Genomic DNA, 27,127 nt, shown 5'->3' on the forward strand with positions numbered 1-27,127 from the left:
TTTGTTTTTTTCCTTGTAAAAATTCAGGGTCAGGCACAGAAATGCTTTTGAGGATGCTCATTATACATTTTTAATTGATAAGTCTGAGTTTTAGGTTTGTTAAATAATTCTGTGATTCAGAAACTATCTACTTTAGAAGCACCATAGTTCTAAAATTAACTAGTTTTAGTGGGGCACCCTAACTGTAAAACAGACAGGTAGGGAGCTGGCAGATGACTCAGTTGTGAAGTGTTTACTTTAAGCGTGAGGGTTGAGTTTGATCACCAGCACTGACATAAAAGCTGGGCCCACACCATGTGTGTGTAATCTCAGACTTGGGAAGGTGGAGACAGGGCTGTCCTTGGGACTTTGCTGGCCAGCTAGTCTAGCTGAGCTGATACCACAAACAGGTAGGACCCATTGTTTGTCAAATAGTTACTGACAGGAATTTGTCAAGGAAAAGAACACAGGGACATGGAAATCAAAGGGCTTTTTTTTCCCCCCTTAACTGGGTTTTGAGCTATCCCAAGAAAGCAGAAAGTAGATAGAGCTCTTGCTATTTTATTTCCTTCCCCTTACACAGGGAGCAATGTGTTTGCCCCTCAGACAGTCTGGATATAAAAAATTGAGTCTTTGGGACTGGAGAGATGGCTCAGCGGTTAAGAGCATTGCCTGCTCTTCCAAAGGTCCTGAGTTCAATTCCCAGCAACCACATAGTGGCTCACAACCATCTGTAATGAGGTCTAGTGCCCTCTTCAGGCATGCACACAGACAGAATATTGTATGCATAATAAATAAATTTTTTAAAAAAATATTTAAATCTTTTGTTAGGAGATAAACTAGGTACCAGTATATATTTCACAGAGAAAAAAATAGTTTAAATAATTGCAAATTTAAGTTAAGATTACACTTATTAAAGCCTTTTAAAAACTTGTGTTGAGAGTACAGAGTTAGTTTCACCCTTATTGGAGCATGTTAGGAAGATGAGAGGAGCATTGTCTTCACTCAGAAGGAACTGTTTAGCTCCCACAGAAGTCACCTGTTGGTTCTCAGAGAATTTGAGTAGCAGAAAGGCATGTGCTTGTATTGCACTATCATTTAGGAGAACATTACTCTGATATAGCTGGGCAGCAACAGACTTTTCTAGATATGTATCCTAGCAGGACACATATTCATTCGCCAGTTGCTGTCACTCAGTCTGTAATCTAGTCCTTTGTGTTGGTAGTCTCTTCCAATACGTGTCTAAAGCACTTGAGAAACATGAAAAAAGAAAAGTTGGGTTGTAGCTCTGGGTTTGCAGGCAAGGGGCTGGTTTCTCTGAAAGAGGACAAAATCTGTAAACCAGTCTTTCCATGTTTCATTCAGGCTGTTCCCAAATTCCACTGTTGGTGATAGTGGAGTACCAGCATTACCTTCTTTGACAATGCGTCGGATGCGAGAGTCTGTTTCCCGGATGCCTGCTAGGTAATGTTTTACTTGGCACTCTTTTGGAAAGTTACATTGGGTGGGGTGAGTTGGGAGCCTAAATACAAAGAAGTCCCTCTTGATGTCCTGGTGTCTGCAGACCCTTTGCTGCCTCTGTGGAACATCAAGTGGAGACCTTTCTCTCAGTGGTTCCACGGAACTTACATTCTGAAAAGTGATCTTGACTGTAGGCCCTTCTGTTACAACACAACCCTCAGTCTTACACTATATTTATGAAAAGCTTGAGATCCTGCCTTCTTCCATTTGTGGGGAATTGAGCATCTAGGGAAAGGTCTTCAAAATGAGTATAGTGACTAAGAAGAACATCAGACTTTACTTTTTTTTGTCTTTTTTTTAAATCTTTGTGGTTTATTTATTGTATATATAGTATTCTGCCTGTATGCATGCCTGCAGGCCAGAAGAGGACATCAGATCTTATTACAGATGGTTGTGAGCTACCATGTGGTTGCTGGGAATTGAACTCAGGACCTTTAGAAAAGCAGGGAGAGCTCTTAATCACTGAGCCATCTCTTCAGCCCCAGACTTTACTTCTAAAGTGTTTACCATGGCCTACAGTCCACGTAGATAGAAATAGATCCCTTTTCTGTTATGCATTTGAGTTTCCATTTAACTTGTCATTGCTGTTTTCTAGCTTTAACATTCAGAGTTCAGTGGAGTACACATCTTACTCAGTGACACACAAGAATTTAGAACCTAAAATCACATTACATTTTTATCTAAAATATCTGACTTTTAACTTTTATGTAATCAGCTAGCATTTAATGACCCCTGTAAAACTACTATGGAAATAAGTAAAGGCAGTGTCTTAGGACAAGAATTTGTACTGAAATGTGTTTGTGTCTGACCTGGATGAATTCTTTTTGGTAATTTGAAAACTACATTTAAGCAAAAAAAAAAAAAAAAAAAAAAAAAAAAAAACTACTTACCTTGAAGATAAGAAGAAACTAGATTCTGAAAGCCTAAATGTAGAATTCCTAGTGCAAGGTGGCATTCAGTGAGGGAACAACTCTCTTTAAGCAAGGCCAGGCACACTCAGGGCGGTATGGCCATAAACAGAACTGAATCCTTTATAAAAGCCAGTCTTTATCCCTTGAGTTCATATGAGTATGACCTGAACAAACCTTAAATTAAGTTTATAGAACAGATGTTTTACTTTGTTTTGTTGGAGTTGGGGTGGAGTTCAGGGCCTCATCTAAGTCTTGTGCCATGCAATGGAGTTATACATTAGTCACGGAAGCTGTTACTTGTTTCAGGATACTGGAGCTCAGACCTGGAGCCTTCCATAGGCTAGGGAGACATTCCTTCTACCACTGAGCTAACATTCCATCCCTCATCCCATACTTGCTAATGTGTGTTCTAGGCTGGAACTGTCATTTCATAGGTCGGGGTTGTAGATCTGAGATGGAATACACACTTTGTTGTGTGTTGGTTACATAGAGAAATTCTCAGTCCTTTTTTTTCTTCAATTAAATTGGGCAGAGACCAGTTAGCATTAGGTAGTAGTTTAGCAAATACTTACCTGTTCTTAGAGATGTTGTAAAACTCTGAAGTATTCTGAAGAGTGACTTACTACCAAGGAGAACTTATATGATGGATTCCCCTTTTCACAGGCGATGACAAGCATGTTTATTTTTCATTTTTAAAAATTTGCACACAGTAAGAACCCAGACACAATTTTTAAATAGTGCGATGCTGAATGAGTGAAGCACTGCATCACAGGTCATATGGGTCAGGCTTGCCTTTAGGGTCTTAATGAGGGAGGCAGTTGAAAAGACTTTGCCAGTGTGGAGGCCTGAGTGCCATTCATGAGACTCTCTTTCTTCTCCATGCCTAGTTCCCAGCACAGATACTCCACACCTCATGCCTTTACTTTCAACACCTCCAGCCCTTCCTCTGAAGGTTCCCTCTCCCAGAGGCAGAGGTCAACGTCCACTCCCAATGTCCACATGGTCAGCACCACCTTGCCTGTGGACAGCAGGATGATTGAGGTAATAGGGCCCCTTGGGGATGGTGATGAACAGCAGTAGTTAGCATTGGGAACACAGAATATGGATTTCAAAGCTGCTCAGGAATATTGCAGTATTTTCTCAGGCCCTTGAACTTATTTTTAAATCTGGTACATCCATAGACTGACTTCACAACTAGGCCAGTGTATCATTCCAGTGGGGAAACAAAAGCCCACGCTAACCATTGTGCTCTGTGTCCCAGCTTTGGATGTGAGTTCTTTGAGCTGGTACAGATACGTGCAGAGCAGCTTCATGTGATGAAGGGTGTTGTAAAAATAACAGATGCTCTAGAGGACTGTAAAGTAGGAGCACTAGGATCTAAGTGCAAGTGCGACATTGCCAGTCAGTGTTCGCGAACTGCCCTTTCTTTTCTTGTGTGTTCTGTTTGTTTGGTTTGCTTTCTAGCTCATCTTTAAAATCGACTGACTACACTTTAAATGCTTCCTTTGTTCTTTATTCTTCTTTATTTCTCATTGCTTTGGACTAGAATAACAGCCTGAATGCCTCTCCCAGGCCGTGCTCCAGACGGTTTTGTCTGAGGGGAAGAGTAGGTATTTTCTACATGCCTTTGCTTCTTGGGTTTAATAGGACAGACTGTCAGATGGTAGGCTATCATGGGAGACAATAGATACGTTCCTTTATAGTGCTTCTCAGACTTTTGCCATGTTTTCTTTTCTATAGAGTATTTATGATTAAAACAAACACTATACCAGTTGCTACTGCTAGGTGAATTTCTCAGGGTAGATTCTCGAAGGCAAGGGCATTGAAATAGTTTTTAAAAAGTCAGTTGTCTCTAAAGACAATGATGGACTGATAGTAACACAGCATCTGTACTGAGTTCAGACATTAGAAACCAAAGCATCTCACCCATTTGGTTGATGTGACCTAGAAAAGCCTATCAGAAAGCCTATCAGAAAGTCTGGCATCCTGGCACATGCCTAGAATTTCAATACTCTGGAAGACTTTATTCAGGACCAGTCTGGGCTACACAGTGCGATCATGTTTTAAAATCAAATTAAAAAGACACAGCAGACATGATCATGTAACTATGCTTTCTCGTCTTTGCAAAAATTTGTTCCTTGACACCTGCCATATTAGGTGCAATTTCTCTGTAGTTTCAGATCACCTTTAACCTCTTGTCTTGCCCAGTGTAAGCTATGGGCTTTATCATAATGATTGGTCCTATATACTTAAATACAATTATAAAGTAACCATTTTCTTTGTTTTGTTCCTATATAAATTGTTAGTACACTCAAAGTGAAAATTCTCCAATTTCCAACATAAGTAGCACAAGTATTTTAATTCTGTTTGTGCCTCAAAAAAAAAAAAAATTGATTCTTGGCCTCTTTCCCCCCCCTTTTGGTGTTTTTGTTTATTTTTGTTTTCCGAGACAGATTTTCTCTGTGTAACAGGTCTGACTGTCCTGGAACTCACTTTGTAGATCAGGCTGGCCTCGAACTCACAGAGATCCACCTGTCTCTGCTTCCCAAGTGCCGAGTTAAAGGTGTATGCCACCATGCCTGGCTTTTCCTTCCCTTCCCTTCCCTTCAAGGGAAAGGAAACTGACATGCACAAGTCCAGGAAAGGAAAGAACCGCAACGAAAATGCAACGACCCCTGCCCCTCCCCTCCCCTTCTCCCCTCCCCCCCCCCTCCCCTCCCCCTCCCCTCCCCTCCCCTCCCTTCCCTTCCCTTCCTTTCCTTTCTTTCCTCTCTTTTCTTTCTTTTTCCAATAACACAATTCAGCATTTTAGACTGAATGATGTTGTTTGGCTTATACCAGTTATAGTACTTAAATCTAGGAACACATAAAAATTTATCGTGGGATTATGTGATCCAATTATAGTAATTACCGCCAAATAAAATACACAGTAGAGGGAAGAAAAGGTAAGAGACATTAAGAAAAACTATCCTGCTGTACTCTGGAATATAATTCTAATCAATAAAAATAACAGAAGAGATCTGGGAGGTGGTGGTGCACATCTTTAAAACCAGCACTTGGGAGGCAGACACAGGTGGATCTCTGTGAGTTTGAGACCAACCTGGTCTACAAAGTGAGTTCCAAGACAGTCAGAGGTACACAAAACCTTGTCTTGGAAAACAAAAACAACAAACCAAACCAAAAAAAAAAAAAACGAAAACACCAACCAACCAACCAATCAAAACCTCAACCCACCCAGAAGAGATTGTTTGAGTGGCCAATGTTTCTTCCACTGGCTGCTATCCTGTTATACTTATTTATACAGATACCCAGGCTTTTCCACCTTTCCCTCACAGGCATATCATCAGCCCTAGTTTGAGTTGTAGGGTGAACATCTGTATTTGTGTGTGTACAGGTGTGTGGAGTCTAGAGGTTGATATCAGATATCTTCCACAATTGCCTTTCCATTCTGTGTTTTGAAATAGGCTCTCTCATTGAACCTGGAGCTTGCTGGTTAGGCTATCATGGCCAGTCAATGAACCTCCAGGATCCTCCTGTCCCCACCTCCCCAGTGCAGGGGTCATAAGCATGTGCCACCACTCTGCTTACATGGCAAGCCCTTCAGCAACCAAGACCTCTTCTGAGGTCCAAGGATCCAGATTCTTAATCACTTCTGTGGATGTTTTACAGACAGGCCAGGCTCATGAATCAGAACTAGGCTTTACTCTACATTGTTAAAGATACTTGAATAGGATGGCTGAAACAGGTCCGGTGTGTGTGTGTGTGTGAGTGAGTGTGAGAGAGAGAGAGAGAGAGAGAGAGAGAGAGAGAGAGAGAGAGAGACAGAGAGAGAGAGAGAGAGAACAGTTTGGTTTGTTGCTTTTTTTATTCTTGAAAAGGTATCTTTAAAAGTCAGGCATAGTGGCACATGCCTGTAATCACAGCACTAACAAGGCTGAGGCAGAAGAATGGCTAGTTCAGGGCCAGTCTGTGCTATACAATGAGGCTATCAAAAACAAACGAACAAAAAATAAAAAAATATGGCTGGAGTGATGGCCCAGCAGTTAAGAGCATTTGTTCTTCAGAGGACCTTGGTTCAGGTACCAGCATCCACACGCAATCTTACTGCTCTCTATAACTTCAGTTCCAGAAGATGTAACATCCTCTTCTGGCCAAGGGAACTGCACAAATATGGTTTGCACACATACGTGCAAGCAAAACACCCATACACATAAAATGAAAAAAAAAAAAGCCTTAAAAATTGAGTGGGAACATTCTAGTAATAGCTTCATGGGACAAATATCTTGTTTGTTGTGGTATTACAAATAGAAATGCAGATGACTTTCTAGAAAGACACTTTTTGAAGTGATGAGGGTCAAGTGGTGTGTGTGTATGTGTGTGTGTGTGTGTGTGGTGTGTGTGTATTATAATTCCACCCTCAAGGAAAATTAAAATTTAGAAATGTCTCATAGAGGGCTGTATAGATAGTTGGGTAGTTAAGAGTACTTGCTGCTCCTGAGGACCCAAGTTCAAGTCCAAGCACATATCAGGAAGGGGATAGCTGCCTATAATTCCAGCTCCAGGTGATCCCACACTTGTCTTTTGGCCCCTATGGGCACTTGCATTCTTACATACACACAAATCAAAAATAAAATCTTAAATGTGCAGTGGAGGTAGGTTTGAAGTAGTATCTTACTTATGCTAAAAGAGCCGAGACTGAGATCTGTGTGAAAGTCATTTCTGCCACCATGGAGTCTTCTTTCCTGTCCATGTGGGTTTTAAGATGTAAACACAGGATACAAGCTCTGGGGTCCATGTCTTTTCCAGTTCCTATAACCTAGGCTTCAAGTAGTACTTACCTGTGTTTGTAAGTACTTTGGTTCATTTTATCCTTACTCCTACTGAAGTAAAAACGAGCCTGTTACTGGATCTCTGTCTCTGAGTAAGCCTCAGTAGAGCAGGATCCTGAGTCTGTGCGGGAGATGCCAGTTGACAGTAACTTTCCCGAAGGTTTGTTTCTGAGTAATGATGTGGTTTGCATTAAAAGTTAAACTCACTTCACGTAGTATTTAATAGAAAGCAATCTTGGAAAAATAAGCTTTGGGCACTAGGTAAACCAGGAAATTAGGAGTATAGAAGTATACTTTATATTTTAGAGGGTTAATTAATAAGTGCTTTGTTCCTACACCCTCTTCCCCCTAAGAAAAAAGGCCTTTTCTAGTGTATCTGATCAGCTTTTATTTTCTGTTTCAGGATGCAATTCGAAGTCACAGTGAATCAGGTACTTTACCCAGTCATTCAGTGATCAGTAATGGGCTTTTTCTATTTACGTTGTGATCTTCTGTTGGCTTACCTACGTGCGGATTCTGTTTGTCTTCTCTATTAAGCCTCACCTTCAGCCCTGTCCAGCAGCCCCAACAACCTGAGCCCAACAGGCTGGTCACAGCCCAAAACCCCTGTACCAGCACAAAGAGAACGGGCACCAGGATCTGGGACCCAGGAAAAAAACAAAATTGTGAGTATGGTCAATAATACCTCCTGCCCTTCGGGGTTCAGTAAACTCTTGGAAACCAGAATGCACTTAACATATTTGGGGGTGGGAACCTAATAAAATATATTGAAGGAAAATGACTGCCAGTATCCCCTGGCGTGTTCACATTCTATAGGTTGCCATTTGGCTACAGCTCAGTAAACCAGCATCTCCTCAAGGACAGAATTGTAGCTGCAGTGACAATGTCCATCTTTAAAGGACAGACGGGGGTGGGATGACCCTTCCTTTGATAGTCCTGTTCCCAGCAGGCTGTTGGCATTCTGTGGGTTGTGAATGATCTCCACTTGTTTCAGAGGCCTCGTGGACAGAGAGATTCCAGCTATTACTGGGAAATAGAAGCCAGTGAGGTGATGCTGTCCACTCGGATTGGGTCGGGCTCCTTTGGCACTGTGTACAAGGGCAAGTGGCACGGTGAGTTTGGGACCTGTCTCCAGCTTCAGGGATCTAGCGGTCAGGTTTCAGAAGAGAGGGCTAGGGCCTTCCTGGTTCACAGTGGCCTTCTCTATGGGGATTTGATCACACCTGGCAATCAAATCAATTCTGAAATGTCACAGCATTCTAACCTTCCTTTAGTGTGTATAATAAAGTTCTAGTGATGCTGAGAAACCAGTGACCAAATATTAGCCCTGCAGTCAGGCGTCATTGCTGCTGTTTCTTCTAAGCCAGTTCTGCTCATGGGACATGCTTCTTCACTGAGCAGGTGTTTGCTGCTTTGGTGGAGGACACCCTAGACACCAGCAGCTGAAGGGACCTTAAAACAGGTACAAACAAAGAGCAGGAGCTGCCAGCGTCCTTTGGTATGTTCACATTCTGTAAGTTGCCACAGCCATGCAGGAATCTCCCCCCCTCGGCCACTGGGACCTGCCACTAGGGCACATGTGGCTTAGGGTCTGTGTGCTTGCTGGACAGGTGACTTCAGCACTGCACCTTCTCTACTCAGATGAACTGCATCTTATCCAGCAGCCTGTGTAGTCAGAGACTGCAGGTTCATTTCCCAGCTGTCCAAACCTGAATAATCACACGAAGACTATTATTAATTACAATACTGTTTGGCTGATGGCTCTGGCATATTTTTTAGCTAGCTCTTGTATCTTAAATTAACCCACTTTTATTAATCTGTGTATCACCATGAGGTTGTGGCCTATTGCTAAGGTTCTGGTCTGGCATCCTCCTTCTGGCAGCTACATGGCGTCTGGCTCTGCCTTCCTTCTCTTTATCTTTCTGTTCTGATTTCCCGGCTGGCTTTACTCTGCCAAGCCATTGGTCCAACCAATAAAAGCAACACATATATAGAAGGACTTCCCACATCAAGCCTGTCTTTGGTGCTGGGCAATGCCAGTTACCAGGTCAGCTATAGACGATAAAGCTGTAACTCACAAGAAGTCAGACTGGAGCCTCATGGGAACCTGTCTAGAACAGACTGCCTCAAGACCACATCCCTCAGGTTGAGGGCCTACCCAGCACCAGGATGCTCTCAGCTGACTCAGACTTTGATCGTTGGTGCCTTGGTTAACTTGACTTTTTTTGAGACATGATCTTGGTATGTGGCTTAGGCTAGCCACCTATCTCAGTTTTCAGAGTGAACAGACATAAAAATTAGGGCCGGGCGGTGGTGGCGCACGCCTTTAATCCCAGCACACAGGAGGCAGAGGCAGGCGGATCTCTGTGAGTTCGAGGCCAGCCTGGTATACAGGAGCTAGTTCCAGGGAAACCCTATATAAAAAAGTCAAAACAAACAAACAAACAACCTCCCCCCAAAAAAACCCAACAAAGTTGAGGTCCTAACTAGAAGGTGGTGGTACACTCCTTTAATCACAGCACTTAGGAGGAAGAGGCAGGTGAATTTCTGTGTTCAAGGCCAGTCTGGTCTACAGAGGGAGTTCTAGGATAGCTGAGACTACAAAGAAATGCTGCCTCTAAAGTCCTTAAAGGGTTTCAAGAAATTTTTATTATTCTCATTAATATATCTAATATATAAAACATATTTGAATGTGATTTCCAATTATCCCCGAAAGTGTGTTGTCTCCTGGGTGTTTCTAAAACTGTAGGGAGGTTGCCTGGATTGCTGCCTTGGTGGTTGTCAGTATTCAAGTGAGACAGTAGCATGGACCCACCTAGCTCCCTGCCTTCCTGGCTCTAGCATATTTTTCTTCCTCTTCCTCTTCTTCTTTGTTTTTTTTTAATTTGGCCCTGGACATGAGACTAACTTACTGACCTCTATTCTACTTCCTCTGAGTTTTAACAGTCAGGTGTGTATGCAGGCTGTGACACAGCAGGGGTTCAGTATTCCCATTGCTCCTACTGGTAAAGGACCCTCGCTGAGCTTGCTTAAGGGCCTGCTTCCTCATCAGTTTGTACTTGGTCTGCCACTCACAGCCCTGGCATTGATTTCATCCTCACAAGCTTAAGGTTGTAGAGTTATCCCATATGGCCCTACCTTGGTGCTCCCAGCATCATGTGGATACAAGCTCCTTAAAGGCCTTTGTGGCCCAGTGCGGGATGAATAGCCATGATTAGCTGGCAGATTTGTTCTACCTGCAGGCACACATGTTCCTTGAAAAGAGCTTCCCTATATTCCTTAGAATTAGGGATTTTTTTTTTTTTTTTTTGAACGGCTGGGAGGTAACTCAATTGGTAAAAAGAGCTTGCCATCAAAGCATGAGGATCCAATTTTCAATCCCCAGCACTTAGATAAAAATTCAGCTGTGGTTATATTGTCGTGTTATCTCAGTGAGGTAGAAAGGAGCTCACTAGGGGCTGACCCTAGTCTAGTCCTGGGTCCTAGTGAGAACCTGTCTCAAAATAAAATAAGATACACATAATTCGTAATGTATTTGAAAAATATAGTCTATTTACTGAGCGTAACTAACTACAAATTAATTTTCAGGAGATGTTGCAGTAAAGATCCTAAAGGTTGTTGATCCAACCCCAGAGCAGCTCCAGGCCTTCAGGAACGAGGTGGCTGTCTTGCGGTGAGCCCACCCCTAGAAGCAGCAGGGTTGGGTAGGGCCAGGCTGTGTGGGTCAGCACCTGCTGTGGGTTCTGAAGGATGCTCCTTCAAGAAGGAGGGAGCTCTATTTCCTTCCAGCATTATGTGCTGGAAGCCAGAAGAGCCCTATGCATGGACACACCTCATCTCTGTAATCAATACTCAACAGTCCAGCTGTGTGGGGTTTGGCTTGTAGTAGGGGAATTGTTTTTTCCAGGCATCTTTTTATAGCTAGTCTGCTTTGCTCTGGAGCCCAAGCCATAGCTAGCCCTAGTTACTGAATCACTCTTAGGATTGTAGGGATGAGCTGGACAGGGATGGATTCCATAGATGAGGGGTCCTGTGTAGAGAGCATCCTCTGTAGGCAAGGCCAGCATGGAGGTGAATGAAGGGTGGGCTTCAGCTGACTGCAGGCAGTGCTCTCATAGTTGTGCTTTCCGATTCTCCTTCCCCCAGCAAAACACGGCATGTTAATATCCTGCTGTTCATGGGGTACATGACAAAGGACAACCTGGCCATTGTGACCCAGTGGTGTGAAGGCAGCAGTCTCTATAAACATCTGCATGTCCAGGAGACCAAATTCCAGATGTTCCAGCTAATTGACATTGCCCGACAGACAGCTCAGGGAATGGAGTAAGTAGACAGTTTGGTGAGTCCTTGTGAGAGCTAGACTGAGTGGCACCTGGGTGGGCTCTTTGACACTGGATGGTGCATGGGAACTCTGAAGCTCCCATTCCTCATCAGCCAGGCCTAGCCACTGTCAGTAGGAACCTTTGGCCCAGGCAACAGAAACGCCCTGTGCTCACCAGGACTTTTGTCAATTAAAAAATTGTGTATATTTGTGTGGGTCTGTGTGCAGATGTGTGCACGAGTGCCAGTGCTCAGGAGTTGGAGTCATTCATGAGCTGCCTGATGTGGGTGCTGGGAATTGAAACTGAGTCTTCTGTATCACTCATTCATTGTGCAGCCATCCTATTAAATTCTTACCACACAGCAAAATACCCAGTTTATAATAACCATCTACAGCTCCTGACAGTCAGCCTTCTCACTGCTGGGCTGTCTTTGGATGAAATGTGTGGTAAAAATATGGCATCTTCAAGTTGCAGTATGCAGGGCGAACTGCTACCCAGTTAGCCGATGGGCGGTGAGGCAGTCATAGCCACTTTTGAGTGAAACTGTCAGTGCATTTACACTGTCTGTACCCTTTCTACAGGTGATGGGCTTGGGTTGGGAAGACAGGCTTCTGGGTGCCTAATAATTAACTGATTGATTTTTCTCCCTCACAGCTATTTGCATGCAAAGAACATCATCCACAGAGACATGAAATCCAACAGTATCCTTTGGTATCAAGTTCTCAGCTTAGGGACCCAAAGGATCCCTTTTTTTTTACATATGGTTCACAGTGCCAGGGGAGAGCTTCTTAAAGGAAAATACATGGGCCTACTGCAGCCTCCAGTGACTGTGTCCACAAGACTTCCTTTAAGTCTTTTTCCCCCCCAACAGTGATCTGGAAAACAGTGATCTTTTAGAGTTGAGATACAAAACTTAAATTCAGTGAATTATACAAAGTCTGCTTGAGATACTGCTGTACATACAGACGAGAAAATAACAAGCCAGATTTTCAAGATTTTGGATTTATTTCCCACCCTCTGATGCACTGCTAGGATGTGTTACCAGCAAGTCCAAAGTGTTTGCTGCCTCCTCCTGCTTGGCCATTCATACAGTAGACCAATGTGGTATTTGGTGGAAGACACAGATATCAAGATCCTTTCAAACTAAGTTATGACACAGGGCAGGAGAGCTAAAACATCCTTGTGGTAAAACTGTAAAGGTATATTGTTGGTCTTGCCAACTGAAAGCAAATTGTTTCTGGTGGTTCTTGGACAGGTACCAAGAAAATGCTAGATCAATAGCTGCACATCATGTACCAAGAAGTGTTAGCTGAAATAAAGACACCACACCTTGTATAGTAACACTATAAAATTCCAGGGATGTGACATTGTTTTTTTGGCTATTTTCCCTGGCAAAGGCCAACTCTGAAAGCTTCTATGTAGTCTTTCCAACCATAACAGCCCTCACTGCAGTCAGGGAACCATTGTGAGAACTCTGGCAATCGGGATAGTAGATCTGCCCTCATTATACATTCTGGGACTGGAACTACTGTGACTACTTTAGCCGAAACCCCATTAATCTCCTGACCTCCGCAAAAGGGCCATGTTTCTTATGGGTCCCCTGGAATCGGTGTCAATTCAGATTGTTTCCTTTTCTCCACTGGTCAAGATTTGAAATTGCTACATGTTGTCCTTGAATGTACAGGAGTCAGCCTAGAGTCCACTGTCAGAAACCATATTCCTTTTTCCTCATACCAACTGTGCACCTTTTATGCTGTGAGATGGTACATGGTGTGGTAGTGTCAAGCTCAGCTGTGCTGCATGTCTGTGCTGGATTAGTGGCCATGACCACTTTGTTACACTTTCCTGAAGTAAGATTTTTGTTTTTTAGCAGCTAAGCAATGCTCTAAGATATTAGCACAGATGTAAGGTTTGAACTCCTATGAACCAGCAGGTCACAAAGTTAGACCAAAATTACCATTACCCAGAAGTGAGCTGATGGAAGTCACAAGTAGACTAGTTCCAGTAGGTATTTTAAAGAAAATATCTGGTGGTGAGTGCCGCATATAGGCAGGTGAGCAGTCTGGGGTCCTGCCTTCTGGAAGATAAGTAATTTCAGAATTTGATTTAGTAGCGAGGTGAAGGAGGTAGAATGAATGCTAAACTGTCAGTCTCCTTAACAAGCATTGAGATATATTTCTCCATGAAGGCCTCACGGTGAAAATTGGAGATTTTGGTTTGGCAACAGTGAAGTCACGCTGGAGTGGTTCTCAACAGGTTGAACAGCCCACTGGCTCTGTACTGTGGATGGTGAGGAAGCTGGCCCCACACAACTTCCTGAGTACGATGCATGTGCCGGCCCAGAGCTGGGTGCATACTTGACAGCATTTATGCAGAGTTTTGGGAATTTGGTTGATCCCTGGTATCAGCTTAAGGAAACAGAGGCCAGAGCGAGCCCGGGGGTTTAGTCTTTGGGGAAGAGCTACCCTGAGCTAAGGCCTGGACTCCCCCTGACTAGTTGGCTCATGAATGTCTCTGGAGCCCATCACCCAGGGACTAACATACTCTGTCCTCATAGGCTCCAGAGGTAATCCGAATGCAGGATAACAACCCGTTCAGCTTCCAGTCTGACGTCTACTCCTACGGCATTGTGCTGTATGAGCTGATGACCGGGGAGCTTCCCTACTCGCACATCAACAACCGAGATCAGGTGATCTGCACAGGGCCTGGCAAAGCAGCAAGGGGCTGTTAGTTTCAGTGTTCAAACTTGTTTGCTCAACTGTTTCCTTCTTTAGATCATCTTCATGGTGGGCCGTGGATACGCGTCCCCAGATCTTAGCAGGCTCTACAAGAACTGTCCCAAGGCAATGAAGAGGTTGGTGGCCGACTGTGTGAAGAAAGTAAAAGAAGAGAGACCTCTGTTTCCCCAGGTTAGCTCAGGAGTTCAAATATGATTGTATTCTGAGGGTGCAGATGTGGTGGGGAGAGGACCTTCTGTGTTCCACAAGCTCTTAAGAGCTTGTGTGCTTTGGACACTTGACTGAAAGGTATGGCTGGGGCCAAGTCCAACTAACCAGAGCACATTGGGGCCTTGTTTCAGATCCTGTCTTCCATTGAGCTGCTTCAGCACTCTCTGCCGAAAATCAACAGGAGCGCCTCTGAGCCCTCTCTGCATCGGGCGGCTCACACGGAGGACATCAATGCTTGCACGCTGACCACATCGCCGAGGCTGCCGGTCTTCTAGCTGATGTAGCTGTCCTTAGGCCACCAGGGGAAGAAGAGTCAGCAGGCACCACTGTTTCCTTGGGGGCAGAATGCATGTTTTCAGAGAAGCTGCTGCTAAGGACCTAGACTACTCACAGGGCCTTAACTTCATGTTGCCTTCTTTTCTACCCCTCCTGCCCTGGGAAAGGAAGCTGTCCACCATGCTAGCCTGCTCGGATCCAGAGGTATACAAGTCAGCTGAGTAATTTTAGGGCAAGAAAATGGCCTTGGAGAGAAGTCAAAAGTGGCTCGCACTCTGGCTGCTGCAGGGACGTGTAGTCGGGAACTTGGCTTGCTGAGCCCATCTGCTGCAGGGCACAGACAGTGGTGCAGTGCCAGTGCCAGTTTTGCACATGGAGTCCTGGCCACCTGGGGGAGCCTGCTTTGGTACTACAGAACTTCACTTTGTGAATCGTGTCTAAGGTGTTCTGTGTGGACGGCTTTCCAAGAGCGGTGCTCCACCTTCGGGTAGCCTCCCACATGCTGAATCTGTCTTCCAGGAGCTGCCCCTATGGGGTGGGCTGCAGCCCAGCCTATCTCTAGTCACATCCTTGTCTGTAAGAAAGCCAGGAATACAGGTTTTCTTAATGATTTGGGGTCTTAATTTTGTTTTTATTGCGCCTGACAAGATACAGTTATCTGATGGTTCCTCAATTATGTTATTTTAATAAAATAAATTAAATTTAGGTTTAATGGCTACTGACTCCTTCAAAAGTAATACCGATTTCACAGCATGGACACCTACTTGTTTCTTGTTTGAGGGTCTGTGCTGTGTGAGCCTTCTCTGCATTTACATGAACAGTCAAGCAAAAAGCACACAGGTATAAGGAGCATACCCACACTTATAAAATAATTGATATCTACAGGGCTTTTTACGAAAATAAATTCAGGCTTAGAACAAACTTGCTCTGAATTACAGCGTTAAACGCACTACATTTACAGGTTGTTTGGCCTCATGTCCCCTCAGATACAAGTGACTATTGGGTCAGGACCACAAAAACAGTGTCAAGCCTACTTTACAGTAGAGAATGGGTAGTTTGAGTGTGACACCTCAGTGTTTTATGATCTCACTACAAGGGGAAGATGGTGATGGAGTTTCCCTGGAGACCTTTACTGACAGGGCTCCTTGGACTGCAGGAGCCACCCTTTAACTGTCAACTGCACAACCCCGCTGACTTGGGGCTCTGGAGGGAACCAATCAAGCCTGACCATCCTCAGAGCAGTAGCGGTCTACGCTATGGTGCAGCATCAACACAACCGTGGTGACCATGAGCTCTCCAGAGCTGCGTAAATCCCAAGGCTCACAGCACACTACATTAGAGATGAGATGGTCACTGCAGAGGAGCAGGGCTGGCGACGCCTTGATTAAGAGAAACTGATCTGCTCCTTTATGAGCAGCTCCAAGTTTACTGTTGCTTATGGAAGAAAGTCACAAAAGAAAAGATGGCGGTTGGGTTTCATTTAAAAGCAATCAATTAAAACAGCTGGACCACGTAGCTGGTCCCCGAAAAAGGGGCTGGAGGTACAACAACTAAGAGCTCAACTCTAAATGTAGTGATTCCACGGGCTTGGTTATCTTATGTCCTTCCCTTCACCAGGGCTGTGAAAGTGGAGCATGAAGAGACCAAGGGGATTCACTACCACTCACATCCAGGTACGCCACTTTGTCAGTGACAGGCTTCCGCAACCTGCCTTGGAAAGCTGTGACCACAGAGCCCAAAATGAAGGTGTCAGCACCGAGTCTAGGTCTCTGATGGCTCTACTCCAGAAAGGTGCATGAAGAGGTCTCCGAGCTCCGTCACATCGACATCCTCTGTGCTGGGGACCTGCTGGGTTTCTCGATTCTCGATAAAATCCCAAAGCCGCACTGAGTTGAAGAACTGCAAAAACAGCCAAAAAGCACACCTGGGTCAGTGGAGATGACAGCAAACTCTGTGCCAACTTGTTTTGCTTCTGTTGACCCCACTGCTCTGCTGCCAAAGCTATTAGGGGTCTGGGCAGTAACTAGAATTATCCCAAAGCTTCCCTAACCGGCTTACCCTCACAGTGCCTTCAGAACTCAGCTGCTTCCGAGGTTTCTCTGGCTCTGCCAGCCGCCCATCAGGGTAAGCATGGCGGTAAAGGCACTTGCTTCCAAAGGGACAGGTCCCCTTGCCTTGTTCAAAGTATTTACATGCCTTTTTCCTGAAAAGCACACACACAAAATAAATGAATGAATGACGAATGAATTTCAGCACTCTCTGCCGAAAATCAACAGGAGCGCCTCTGAGCCCTCTCTGCATCGGGCGGCTCACACGGAGGACATCAATGCTTGCACGCTGACCACATCACCGAGGCTGATGTAGCTGTCCTTAGGCCACCAGGGGAAGAAGGGTCAGCAGGCACCACTGTTTCCTTGGGGGCAGAATGCATGTTTTCAGAGAAGCTGCTGCTAAGGCTGGTGGAAAACTGAGTTCAGCTACAGTCTTACTGCAGCCCCACCTGTGACGCTGGGGAAACCTAGGCTAGCAGAAGTGAAATGGGACAAAGCTGCTGGGATGCACTGCTTGGAGGCTGCAGTGCTCAGAAGCAAGGGCAGCCCTTCTCCCAATCCCAGAAGTTCCAGTGCCTCTGCATCTGGGCCAAGTGAGGCTTAGTTACTCCAGGTGCCGAGGTCTGAAGCTGGTTTGCGTGCTCTACTCAAGTCTCCAAAGCAAGTGAATTTAGTTCTTTCCCCCTGGTCATGAATCCTGTCAGTAAGAGGCAGCCTAGTAAAGCCTGTCTTAGATGCTAAAACTACAGGTACCTTCTACTTTTAGAACCTATCCTAACTCTTGTCCCTTTGGCCGCCTCCACTGTTCTGAGATTTTATTTTTTTATAGCTTGGACACTAAGGTCTCTCAGGGTCCTTCACTAGTCTATAAAAAGCTCCAGCCACTCAGGACCCATATCAAAACAAACCCTTTGGATGGTGGTGGCACACACCTTTAATCCCAGCACTCAGGAGGCAGAGGCACGAGGATCTCTATGAGTTTGGATCTCTGCGTTTGATGCCAGCCTGGTCTACAGAACTAGTTCCAGGACAGCCAGGGCAACACAGAACCCTGTCGCAAAAACAAAACCAACCCACAAACCAAAACCCTGCCATCCCTAGGCTCTGCTCTCACATGGCTTTCTTCCCTTTTCTCCCCCAGCCCTATCTATCTGCCTACAAAAGTCAAAAGCTCCACCTTAGTTACCTTACTTGGTGTTCTCCGCTCTCACATTCATCTAAGCTATTGACAAAAATCTCAAACCCACCGGCCCTCTAGTTTTCATTGTCCCATTATCAGGGACAGTCATGTCTTCCTTGACATCCCTTTCCCATTAGTCTCCAGCCTCTTCAAAGGACCACAGTGGAGCTGTGGTGCCTAGCCCACAAGGACAGGGCATTCAGGACTCCGCATGGCTTTCTTCTTGCACCCAAGGTGGCCCCTACTTCCTCTGTTCTGGTATAAGGCTCTAATGAAGAAATCTGCCCCCACACTGGCCTGTCACACTTTGATGAAAGATGATCTCACTCATCTCTCTGTTCCCTGGTGACACTTGGCAGAAGTTCATGTTCTGGAGACTGCTCAAGAACATCCACCAAAGGGACACACAGCCATGGCCAGGCAAGGTCAACAGTACTGAAAGGCCTTCTAAACAGCAAAGCAACTTTCTAAACCCAGCCAGCTCTGGCCTGCTGCATCTGCCTTCTTGTGGATGGACAATCATATGACACGGGAAAATGGTAAAGTGGGTAAATATTAGGTACAGTGATATTTCATTTGTATTTTAATAAGTAAAGCTTGCCTGAAGATCAGTGAGTAAAACATCCACCTTGGTCAGCTTTACAGACCAGGCAGTGGTGACACACACCTTTGATCCCAGTAGCCACAACACTAGCTTGCCATAGAAACCAGGCGGTAGAGGTGCACACCTTTAATCCCAGCACTAGAGAGGAATATAAGATGGGAGGAGACAGCTCTCAGCTCAGTCTCATTCTGAGATTCCTGGAGGCAGGATCGCCATTTCTGACTGAGGTAGAGGTGACAGCCAGTGACTGGCTGCTTTGCTTTTCTGGTCTTCAGGTTGAATCCCAATATCTGTCTCTGGGTTTTTATTAATCGTGCTACAATTAAGCTATAGTAATTAGATAAATATAAAAACTTGCAAAACAAGTAACAGGTAAAAAGCAAGAAAAAAATTGATTTTTGGCTAGTCATGATGGTGTAAGCCTTTGATTCTAGTTCTAGGGTGACAAAGGCAGGTGGATCTGAGTTCTAGGCCAGCCAGGGCTACCCAGTGAGAGTGGGTCTCAATAAAAACAAAAGAAAAAGGGAGCGGATGAGGATGGGGTAGACGGGTAAGGGGAGAGGATGGGAGGAGAGTGAGGGAAACTGGTTGGTATAAAGAATAAACAAAGTGAGCTTTAAATGGCAAATCTGATGTTGCCATATGGGCTTTGTAATAATGTAAACAGAACACACATTTTATAAGGCAATAGGAATATTCTGTGAGAATATTCCTTCTTTTACAAAGAAGCCAGGCATGGTTGTACATGCCTGCAATCCTATCACTAGGGCAGCTGAGGCTGAAGTCTGAGGTCAGACCAGGCGACAAAATGTGCTGCCAGAACAAGTGCGCGGGGTCACTTCTCATCTGCACTTCAATTAGGCAGGGTGTCTTTGCTCAGTGTTTTCCTTTCCTAGAGTGTGAGCTGTGTGGGGCTGGCACTGTCAGCGTGAGGGATGTGTCCCCTGCAATGGACAAGCCTGTGAGATGGCAGATCCTCAACAGGAACTTGTTCAATGCTTGGACAATCAGAGGTGCCAAATTAACCTCAGCACCAGGCACCAGGGCTCATCTTAGAACTCGTCTGCTTCCTCAAGGCTTTGCTCAGCTCTGCAGCCCACAGCCCAGCGAAGTGCCTGACAGGAGCAAGAAGCTCTAAGATCCATCCACCGGGTCCACATTCTTGGGTAACCTGAAGGTGACAGAAGCTCAAACCACACCCAGCCACGGAGGTACCAGTGAATCCCCAATGAAATCAAGGCACTTACCCCATTCCCTGTTTGAAAGCTTCAATCAATTCATTCTTTTTATTCTGATCTTCTACCCAGTACACACTTGGGATTACAAACTCTGATATCACACGGCACTCTGGACAAGACCTGAGGAACAAACAAATCAGGCTTGTAAGGGAGAAAATAAACCATGAATCCTTTGTACATTCCACTCTGAAACCCCTTGCTCAAATGCATGGCCAGAGACATAAGTACCATTATCTAAGAGCAGCTTGTGCTGATGAAAACATTTGACTAAGTAAGAAACAGAGATTTGAGGCCGGGCGGTGGTGGCCCATACCTTTAACCCCAGCACTCAGGAGGCAGAGGCAGGTGATCTTTATGAGTTTGAGGCCAGCCTGGTCTACAATAGCTAGTTCCAGGACAGGCTCCAAAAGCCACAGAGAAACCCTGTCTCGAAAAACAAACAAACAAAACAAGAAAAAAGGGAAAAAAAAAGAAACAGGGATTGGAGCATTCATCTAGGATAGCCAATAAGCACACAGAACAATACTCATTATCCTCAGTGACTACCGAAGACAAGATGACAGTAAGATAAACTTTACTTCTAAAACAGCTTAGGTTAGAAATAAAGGCAAGTAAGTGTTGGAGAGTATGTAAAGAAACTGGAATCTGGGGCTGGAGAGATGGCTCAGAGGTTAAGAGCATTGCCTGCTCTTCCCAAGGTCCTGAGTTCAATTCCCAGCAACCACATGGTGGCTCACAACCATCTGTAATGAGATCTGGTGCCCTCTTCTGGCCTGCAGGCATATATGCAGACAGAATATTATATACTTAATAAATAAATAAATTTAAAAAAAAAAAAAAGAAAAAAGAAACTGGAATCTTTTATCAGCAGGTAAGAGTAGGAAATGGGCTTCAGTTAGAGGTCAAGCTACCGTGAAGCTCCTGGGATCTACATGAGTGCTCACTAGCTAATGAGCAGGTTACAAGCTGTTCTCAGAGAACTCACCCACAGAGCATGCTCATCAGGGGTGGCCCTGGGAACATTCGCTAAGGCAAAAGCCTTGTACAATGATAGGCAGAGTAAGGGATTTGTAGAGAAAGAACCTAGGCTAAAGGCTGCCTGACAGAAGACAACAGGAATAGGCAGGTGGCAGTCCAGGTTGGGGATAATGAAGTTTCTAAAACTAGGCTTCATGTCAGCAGCAATTGGAAAGTACTGGGCACTGCAAGACTGTACTCTCAGTGAAGCTGCTGCACACACGCAAGTTCCCCAACAACATGCACCAGGTATTAGAGAGTGGACGGGAGCCATATCCCAAGGGAGAATCAACCCTGTTATTAAGGTAAAAAGCCCCAAAGCACAAAAATGTTACAAAGCAACTAGCCTAAAGCAAACACGACTGTCTAAGTCCACCAGGTCTACAAGACAGAACCCAACTGGCAGCAACTGGCAGTTGTGCAAATTCCAGCATGGAGAGATAGGTGAGGCTATTACTTAAGACAGGCAGATGGGCTCAAGAAGGGTGACCTGTGCAGCTCACACAGCTGGGGCCTGAGCTCTAGAGGGCAGCGGCCCCCATGCCCACAGAGAAACCCAGCTGCACTCACTTTATGATTGGGTTTTCAAACTGCTTTGCGCATCTCCACTGGCGGATGCAGGACAGGCAGTAGGTGTGGCTGCAGCTGGAGAGAATGCCGAACCTCCTCTCAGAAGCAGACGCCTTCTCCAAGATCACCTCCATACAAATGCTGCACACTTTGTCCTGGCTTGCCTGGAAGGCAAAAGCCTTTTCCATCTCGTGTTCAAATGTCGACATACACATCTGAGGAAGACAGGGAGGAACCGAGGAGTTGCTCAGTTACATAGTCACAGGACCATGTAAAAACAGTACCCACAGTCCTTGAATTCAGGTCACAAAGATCTGACCACAAAGTGGACCTCAAGCCACCTTGTCCTTGTCCCAAGTTCCCTAGTAGGATATGATCACTACCAGCTTAACAGCCATGGAGTTCTACAACACTTAGATCACTGTGGGAACTGCAGCATTCATGAGCACTGGGTCATAGATCTCCTGGCTCTTCTGGATGTCATGCCTCTTCTATGCCATACCAATCCAGTAAATGTCAAGTAACTGTGACCTAGCTGAGTGAATTCAAGTGAATGAAGGCAGATGAGAAGACCCAGACCCCTGCTTTGAGTAAGTGCACACCACAGTGCCCTATGCACACGAATAAAGAACAGACCCAATCTGAGTTCTGCAGCTTGCTAGCCCACTGCCCCATGGAGGCTGGATTGCCAGGAATGCTGTCTGCTGGCATGTGCATTAGCAGCCCTCCTGGGACACAGGCCTCCTCTGTCAAGAGAGGCCATGGCCATTTTATCCCACTGGGTAATTACCATGGCCTTAGAAAAGGTGACCTGGACTCTAACACTGTAACCCTGGAATGAGCACAGCCTAATGTGAGACAGCCTCTAGATACCAGGAACATTCACAACTTTTCAATACCTGGCTCCAAGAGTCCATGACAAAAGGGACTAAAGAGATGGCACAGCAGTTAAGAGCTCTTATTGCTCTTCCAAAGAACTTTCATTTGGGTTCCTACCCTCATTGGGCAGGTTCAACAACTGCCTCTAACTCCAGTTCAAGATTTCTACACCTCTCTCACCCCTATAGGTACTCACATGCTTGTGCACACACACACACACACACACACACACACACACACACACACACACACACAAACACACAGACACTCAGGCACACAGACACACACAAAATTAAAAGAAAAGTCCATGATAAAGGTTTTTCAAAGTTTCCAAAATACTGGCTGCCTGCCCCCCCCCCCACCCAGAGATGTGTAAACCTAGGGAGGATGTGAGAGACTGGGTGTGCACGTGGCACAGAGAGCAAGCATGGACACATGCACTCCTGAGTTGGGATCGCTTCCTATACTTTCTTTTACTCTTAGTTTTCTCAAAGAATGTACTCAATGTTCTGTGAAATGAACACATTGAAGCTTCTTTTTAAAAAATTATTTTTCAGCCGGGCAGTGGTGGCACAGGCCTTTAATCCCAGCACTCGAGAGGCAGAGGCAGGAGGATCTCTGTGAGTTGGAGGCCAACCTGGTCTACAAGAGCTAGTTCCAGGACAGGCTCCAAAGCTACAGAGAAACCCTGTCTCGAAAAACAAAACAAAACTATTTTTATTTCTTTTTAATTTTTATTTCATGTGCTTCCATGTTTGCCTGCATGTATATCTGTGTGAGAGTGTCGGATCCCCTGTAACTGGAGTTACAGGCAGTTATGAGCTGCCACGTGGGTGCTGGGAATTGAACCCGGATCCTCTGGAAGAACAGCCAGTGATCTTAACTGCTGAGCCATCTCTCCAGCACTACTTTGCATTTCTTAAAGGTTAATGATTTATCTCATCACTATTACTCGTGTGTGCGTGCACACGTGTGTTTGTACATGAGGTTCTTGTGGAAGCGAGAAGAGGATGTCAGCAGTGGGCGCTGGGAAGCCAACGCTGGTCCTCTGCAAGAGCAGCAAGTATTCTTAATTGCTGAGCCATTCTGAACTTTGTATTTCTACTACTTATTCTTCTTTCTCCTTAAATAATCAAAAACTGATAAAATGGCAACAAGAAAGGAACTTAGAAACAGTAAAAAGAAGTCAGATACACACACAGCATTATGGCAGAAAGACAGCAGGGAGACTCCTGACTCTGTCCCATGGTACATTCAGGTTTCTTAAAATGAGTTCATGCCTAGGTTTTCAAGTTACCTTCTCATGAGCTTTCCTTTGTTCTGGGTCAAAGGGGTGCAGGACTTGAAGCCTGCAGATCTCACACATGTCCCCATGCAGGTAGACACAGGCATCTCCAAACCGGCACTCCCCAGCAGCAGCATAGGGGCACAACTGCTGCTCACTGCTACAGGAGCTGCTGGCCTCCAAGTCGTCCAGGCCACTCCTGATGGCGTCTAGGTAGGAATGGGGCTTCGTCTCTGGGCTGGTCTGAGGGTCACTGCAACCACCTGGATTATTCACTGTGCTCGGGAGAGTCTTGTCTTCAGCCAGGCCAGTGAGATCTCAACACAAAATGCACACATACACACACATGAGAACGGGCTCACCTTTCATGTTGGTACTAGCCCAAATTAGGAACAGTTAGAGAAAAGCAGACCACAGAACCCAGGCAGTCAAGGGCTGGCCATCCAGAATAAAAGAGAATGGGGTCTTTTTATACAGAACACAAAGATGTCAACATACAGACCATTTAATGCTTAAACCCCAAAACATGAGCTCCTGAGGGGAACAAACCCAAGAGCTAGGAAACTTTCCTGAAGCCCAGCAGCACAAAAGCCTTTACCACTTGACGACTTATTTCTCACAAACCTGGTCTCGGCCCAAACCCCTTCCTTGCCCTGTGTCTGAAGATGCTCCCAAAGCAGTCACTACCAGGACATGACATCAAACAAGAGAAAAGTGATATGTCCCCTTGCATAAAATGCCAGCTTCAGTCTGGCATAGCTTTAATCCCAACCCTCAGGAGGGAGAGGCAGGTAGATCTCTATTTTCAAGTCCAGCCTGGTCTACAAAGAGTGTTCCAGGACAGCCAGGGCCATAGAGAGAAACCGCGTCTCAAAAGACCAAAACAAGCAAAACAAAAAGACCCAGCCAGCTTCAAAATGAACAGCTTTTCATCAGTGGGTGACCCCTGTAAGAGGCAATTTCACAGTGAGAAAAGACCACTCTGACACTCTGCTGGGCCCAAAGTGGAGCTCAGCCCAGCTGTGGAGATGCGCCCCTGAACCTCTGCAGCCTGTTTTCAGGTCAACTCTGGGTCCTGGGGTGCCAGGAGCTTCCTGATCAGGAAACCTGGAAGCAGCACTGAGCCACATACCCTGCTTTCCCAGAGGCAGCACAGGCTGCATTTACTCACTGCGGTCTCTGAGCACCAGCATCTTCTTCTCCCGCTTCCCTGGTTCATGCAGATGTGTTCTCGTAACAGATGTGGCGATGTCAGGAGAAGGGTGAGAACTGGGCAAGCTCGAGGAGGGCACAGAGTGGGGAGCAGGGCCCACAGCTCCACCTGCTGCAGCTGGGGGCTTCGTATGGTCGTATCTGAACCAGACACAACAATGTATCATGGTAATGCAGGCCCAAACACCTGTACCCCCCACACACAAACACTACCTATACTCCCAGCCATCAACAACTGGACTCACTGAGGTGGACAAGGGTCTATCTCTGTACTCTTAACTAGAAAACTCTTTTGGAGTCATTTAACCTGCTACCTATACCCACAGCTAAGTGTCCCAGTAAGACAGACAGGAATCCACCCACTGTCCAGGTCACCCAAAGAGAGCCTTTGACACCTACGCTACCAGGAGGCGTTTTGGGTAGGAACTCCAGGATATACTGACTGGGGTGGGTGGGTGGGTTGGGGAAGAGCAGGGCTGCTGACTCAAGCTCTAGAGTTCTGCACACAGCAAGGACTAACTGGGGTGTGTTCTTCAAAGCATAGAACATCTCAGTGTTGTCCCGCCCGGAGCAACATGGGCTGTGTGTGCATGAACGCCATTAGCCTCCACACAAGAATCACTCAAGCATGAACTGGAAATGGCTTTAAAATAAATGGCATGCCACCTTATGACACAAAAACCACGATGAGGAAATGGGCTGGTGCGATGTGGGAGTCTCCTCTGCATGCTGTGAATACCACTGGTTAATAAAGGACTGCTCTGAGCCCATAGAAGAGCAGGGCAGAAAGAGCTAGGCGGGGAAAACAAAACTCAATGCTGGGAGAGAGGAGGCAGAGTTTGAGGATAAGCCACGGAGCTGCTGCTGGATACAGATGTGCTGAAACTTTGCTGGTAGGCCACGACCTCGTGGCAATGCACAGATTAATGGAGATGGGTTAAATTAAGATGTAAGAGCTGTTTTTTGTTGTTTGTTTTGGTAGAAAAAGACAAGATCTTCTGAGTAAATTGGGAACATGGGGACCTTGGGGGGGGACTGAAGGGGAAAGGAGAGAGGCAGGAAGGAGAGCAGAGAAAAATGTAGAGCTCAATAAAAAAAATATAAAAAAGATGTAAGAGTTAGCAAATAAGAAGCTAGAGATAGTAGGCCAAGCAATATTTTAAATAATATAGTTTCTGTGTGATTATTTTGGGGCTGAGCAGCCGGGAAACAATGATGGAGGAGTGTCTATGTGTTACTTTCATTATTAATAAACTGCCTTGGCCCTTTAAGAGACAGAAAATTAGGTAGGCGGGGTAGACAGAACAGAACTGTGGGAGAAAGGAAGCAGAGTTGGGGAGACGCTTCAGGCAGTCGCCATATGCATTCGCCATGCTTCTCCTCTCTGAGATGGACGCAGGTTAAGACCTCTCCTGGTAAGTGACCACCTCGTGGTGCTATATAAATTACTAAATATGGGTTAAAGCAAGATATGAGAATCAACCAATAAGATAACGGGCCAGGGGCCAGGCAGTATTTAAAAGAATACAGTTTCCGTGTAATTATTTTGGGTAAAGCTAGCAGGGTGGTGGGACGCAGCCCCGCCACTCCATCTACAGATTGGCACTCCAACGTGATGGACTAAATCCACTTAAAAACCTGAGAGGGCTTTAAATAAAGGAGAGACAGACTTTAGCACAGCTTTTTGCTGTTTGCTGGCGTGCCACAGAGAAATTTCCCTGACTCAGCCGCCATAACAGGAAAAAATCTGTGCAGTTTTAAAAACGCAGCTTCCTGCGCTGTGCCGCCAGCGCGAGCTCTGGCATTAAAGCATTTCAATGGCCTTTTTTTTTTTTTTTTTTTTTGTTTTTCGAGGCAGGGTTTCTCTGTGGCTTTTGGAGCCTGTCCTGGAACTAGCTCTTGTAGACCAGGCTGGTCTCGAACTCACAGAGATCCGCCTGCCTCTGCCTCCCGAGTGCTGGGATTAAAGGCGTGCGCCACCACCGCCCGGCTTCAATGGCTTTTATGGGACTGGATATTTCTGTTCCCGCTTGGGATCAGAAGGAAATTGTTCTGAGACCATGCCGATGGCTCACTGCTCCCTGCCTGCACCTGGGCAGATGGCGGAATCGGGCTTAGGCGAGTGGGAGAGCATGGCGGATTTCTGCCGCCATACAGAGAGATGTTTTCAGACTACACAGTGCTCTGCAGGTCAGATTTGGCTATAACTTGGATGAAAAGAGTTTTTGTGCCACACGCTCAATCTCAGAGTTAAAGCGCTGAGTGCGGCTCCTACCTGGCGGCCCCAGAGCTAGCAGAAAATGGT

The 27,127-nt window shown here is 45.6% G+C and overlaps 2 protein-coding genes across 3 annotated transcripts in view; one reads left to right on the forward strand and one right to left on the reverse strand.

The window, feature by feature from the left end:
- Raf1 (Raf-1 proto-oncogene, serine/threonine kinase) overlaps positions 1–15,491 on the forward strand; it is a 53,554-nt gene extending 38,063 nt beyond the window's left edge. For both annotated transcript variants that reach the window (XM_038320701.2, XM_038320702.2), the window contains 12 exons: positions 1,345–1,443; positions 3,299–3,452; positions 7,644–7,671; positions 7,778–7,905; positions 8,235–8,352; positions 10,829–10,913; positions 11,387–11,563; positions 12,217–12,263; positions 13,733–13,851; positions 14,120–14,251; positions 14,337–14,471; positions 14,642–15,491. In XM_038320701.2, coding sequence (XP_038176629.1) covers positions 1,345–1,443; positions 3,299–3,452; positions 7,644–7,671; positions 7,778–7,905; positions 8,235–8,352; positions 10,829–10,913; positions 11,387–11,563; positions 12,217–12,263; positions 13,733–13,851; positions 14,120–14,251; positions 14,337–14,471; positions 14,642–14,785 — 1,366 coding nt within the window. In that variant the 3' untranslated portion in view covers positions 14,786–15,491. The remainder of the gene's footprint in view (positions 1–1,344; positions 1,444–3,298; positions 3,453–7,643; positions 7,672–7,777; positions 7,906–8,234; positions 8,353–10,828; positions 10,914–11,386; positions 11,564–12,216; positions 12,264–13,732; positions 13,852–14,119; positions 14,252–14,336; positions 14,472–14,641) is intronic.
- A 698-nt stretch (positions 15,492–16,189) lies between these two features.
- Positions 16,190–27,127, reverse strand: part of Mkrn2 (makorin ring finger protein 2) — a 28,367-nt gene continuing 17,429 nt past the window's right edge. The window contains exons 3-8 of the mRNA XM_038320704.2: positions 24,782–24,963; positions 23,623–23,927; positions 21,447–21,661; positions 19,869–19,979; positions 16,845–16,989; positions 16,190–16,685 (exon numbers count right to left, since the gene is read on the reverse strand). Of these exons, the coding sequence (XP_038176632.1) occupies positions 16,548–16,685; positions 16,845–16,989; positions 19,869–19,979; positions 21,447–21,661; positions 23,623–23,927; positions 24,782–24,963 (1,096 nt within the window). The 3' untranslated portion in view covers positions 16,190–16,547. The remainder of the gene's footprint in view (positions 16,686–16,844; positions 16,990–19,868; positions 19,980–21,446; positions 21,662–23,622; positions 23,928–24,781; positions 24,964–27,127) is intronic.

The sequence above is a fragment of the Arvicola amphibius genome, chromosome 2, assembly GCF_903992535.2.
Source record: "Arvicola amphibius chromosome 2, mArvAmp1.2, whole genome shotgun sequence".
In the NCBI taxonomy this organism is placed as follows: domain Eukaryota; kingdom Metazoa; phylum Chordata; class Mammalia; order Rodentia; family Cricetidae; genus Arvicola; species Arvicola amphibius.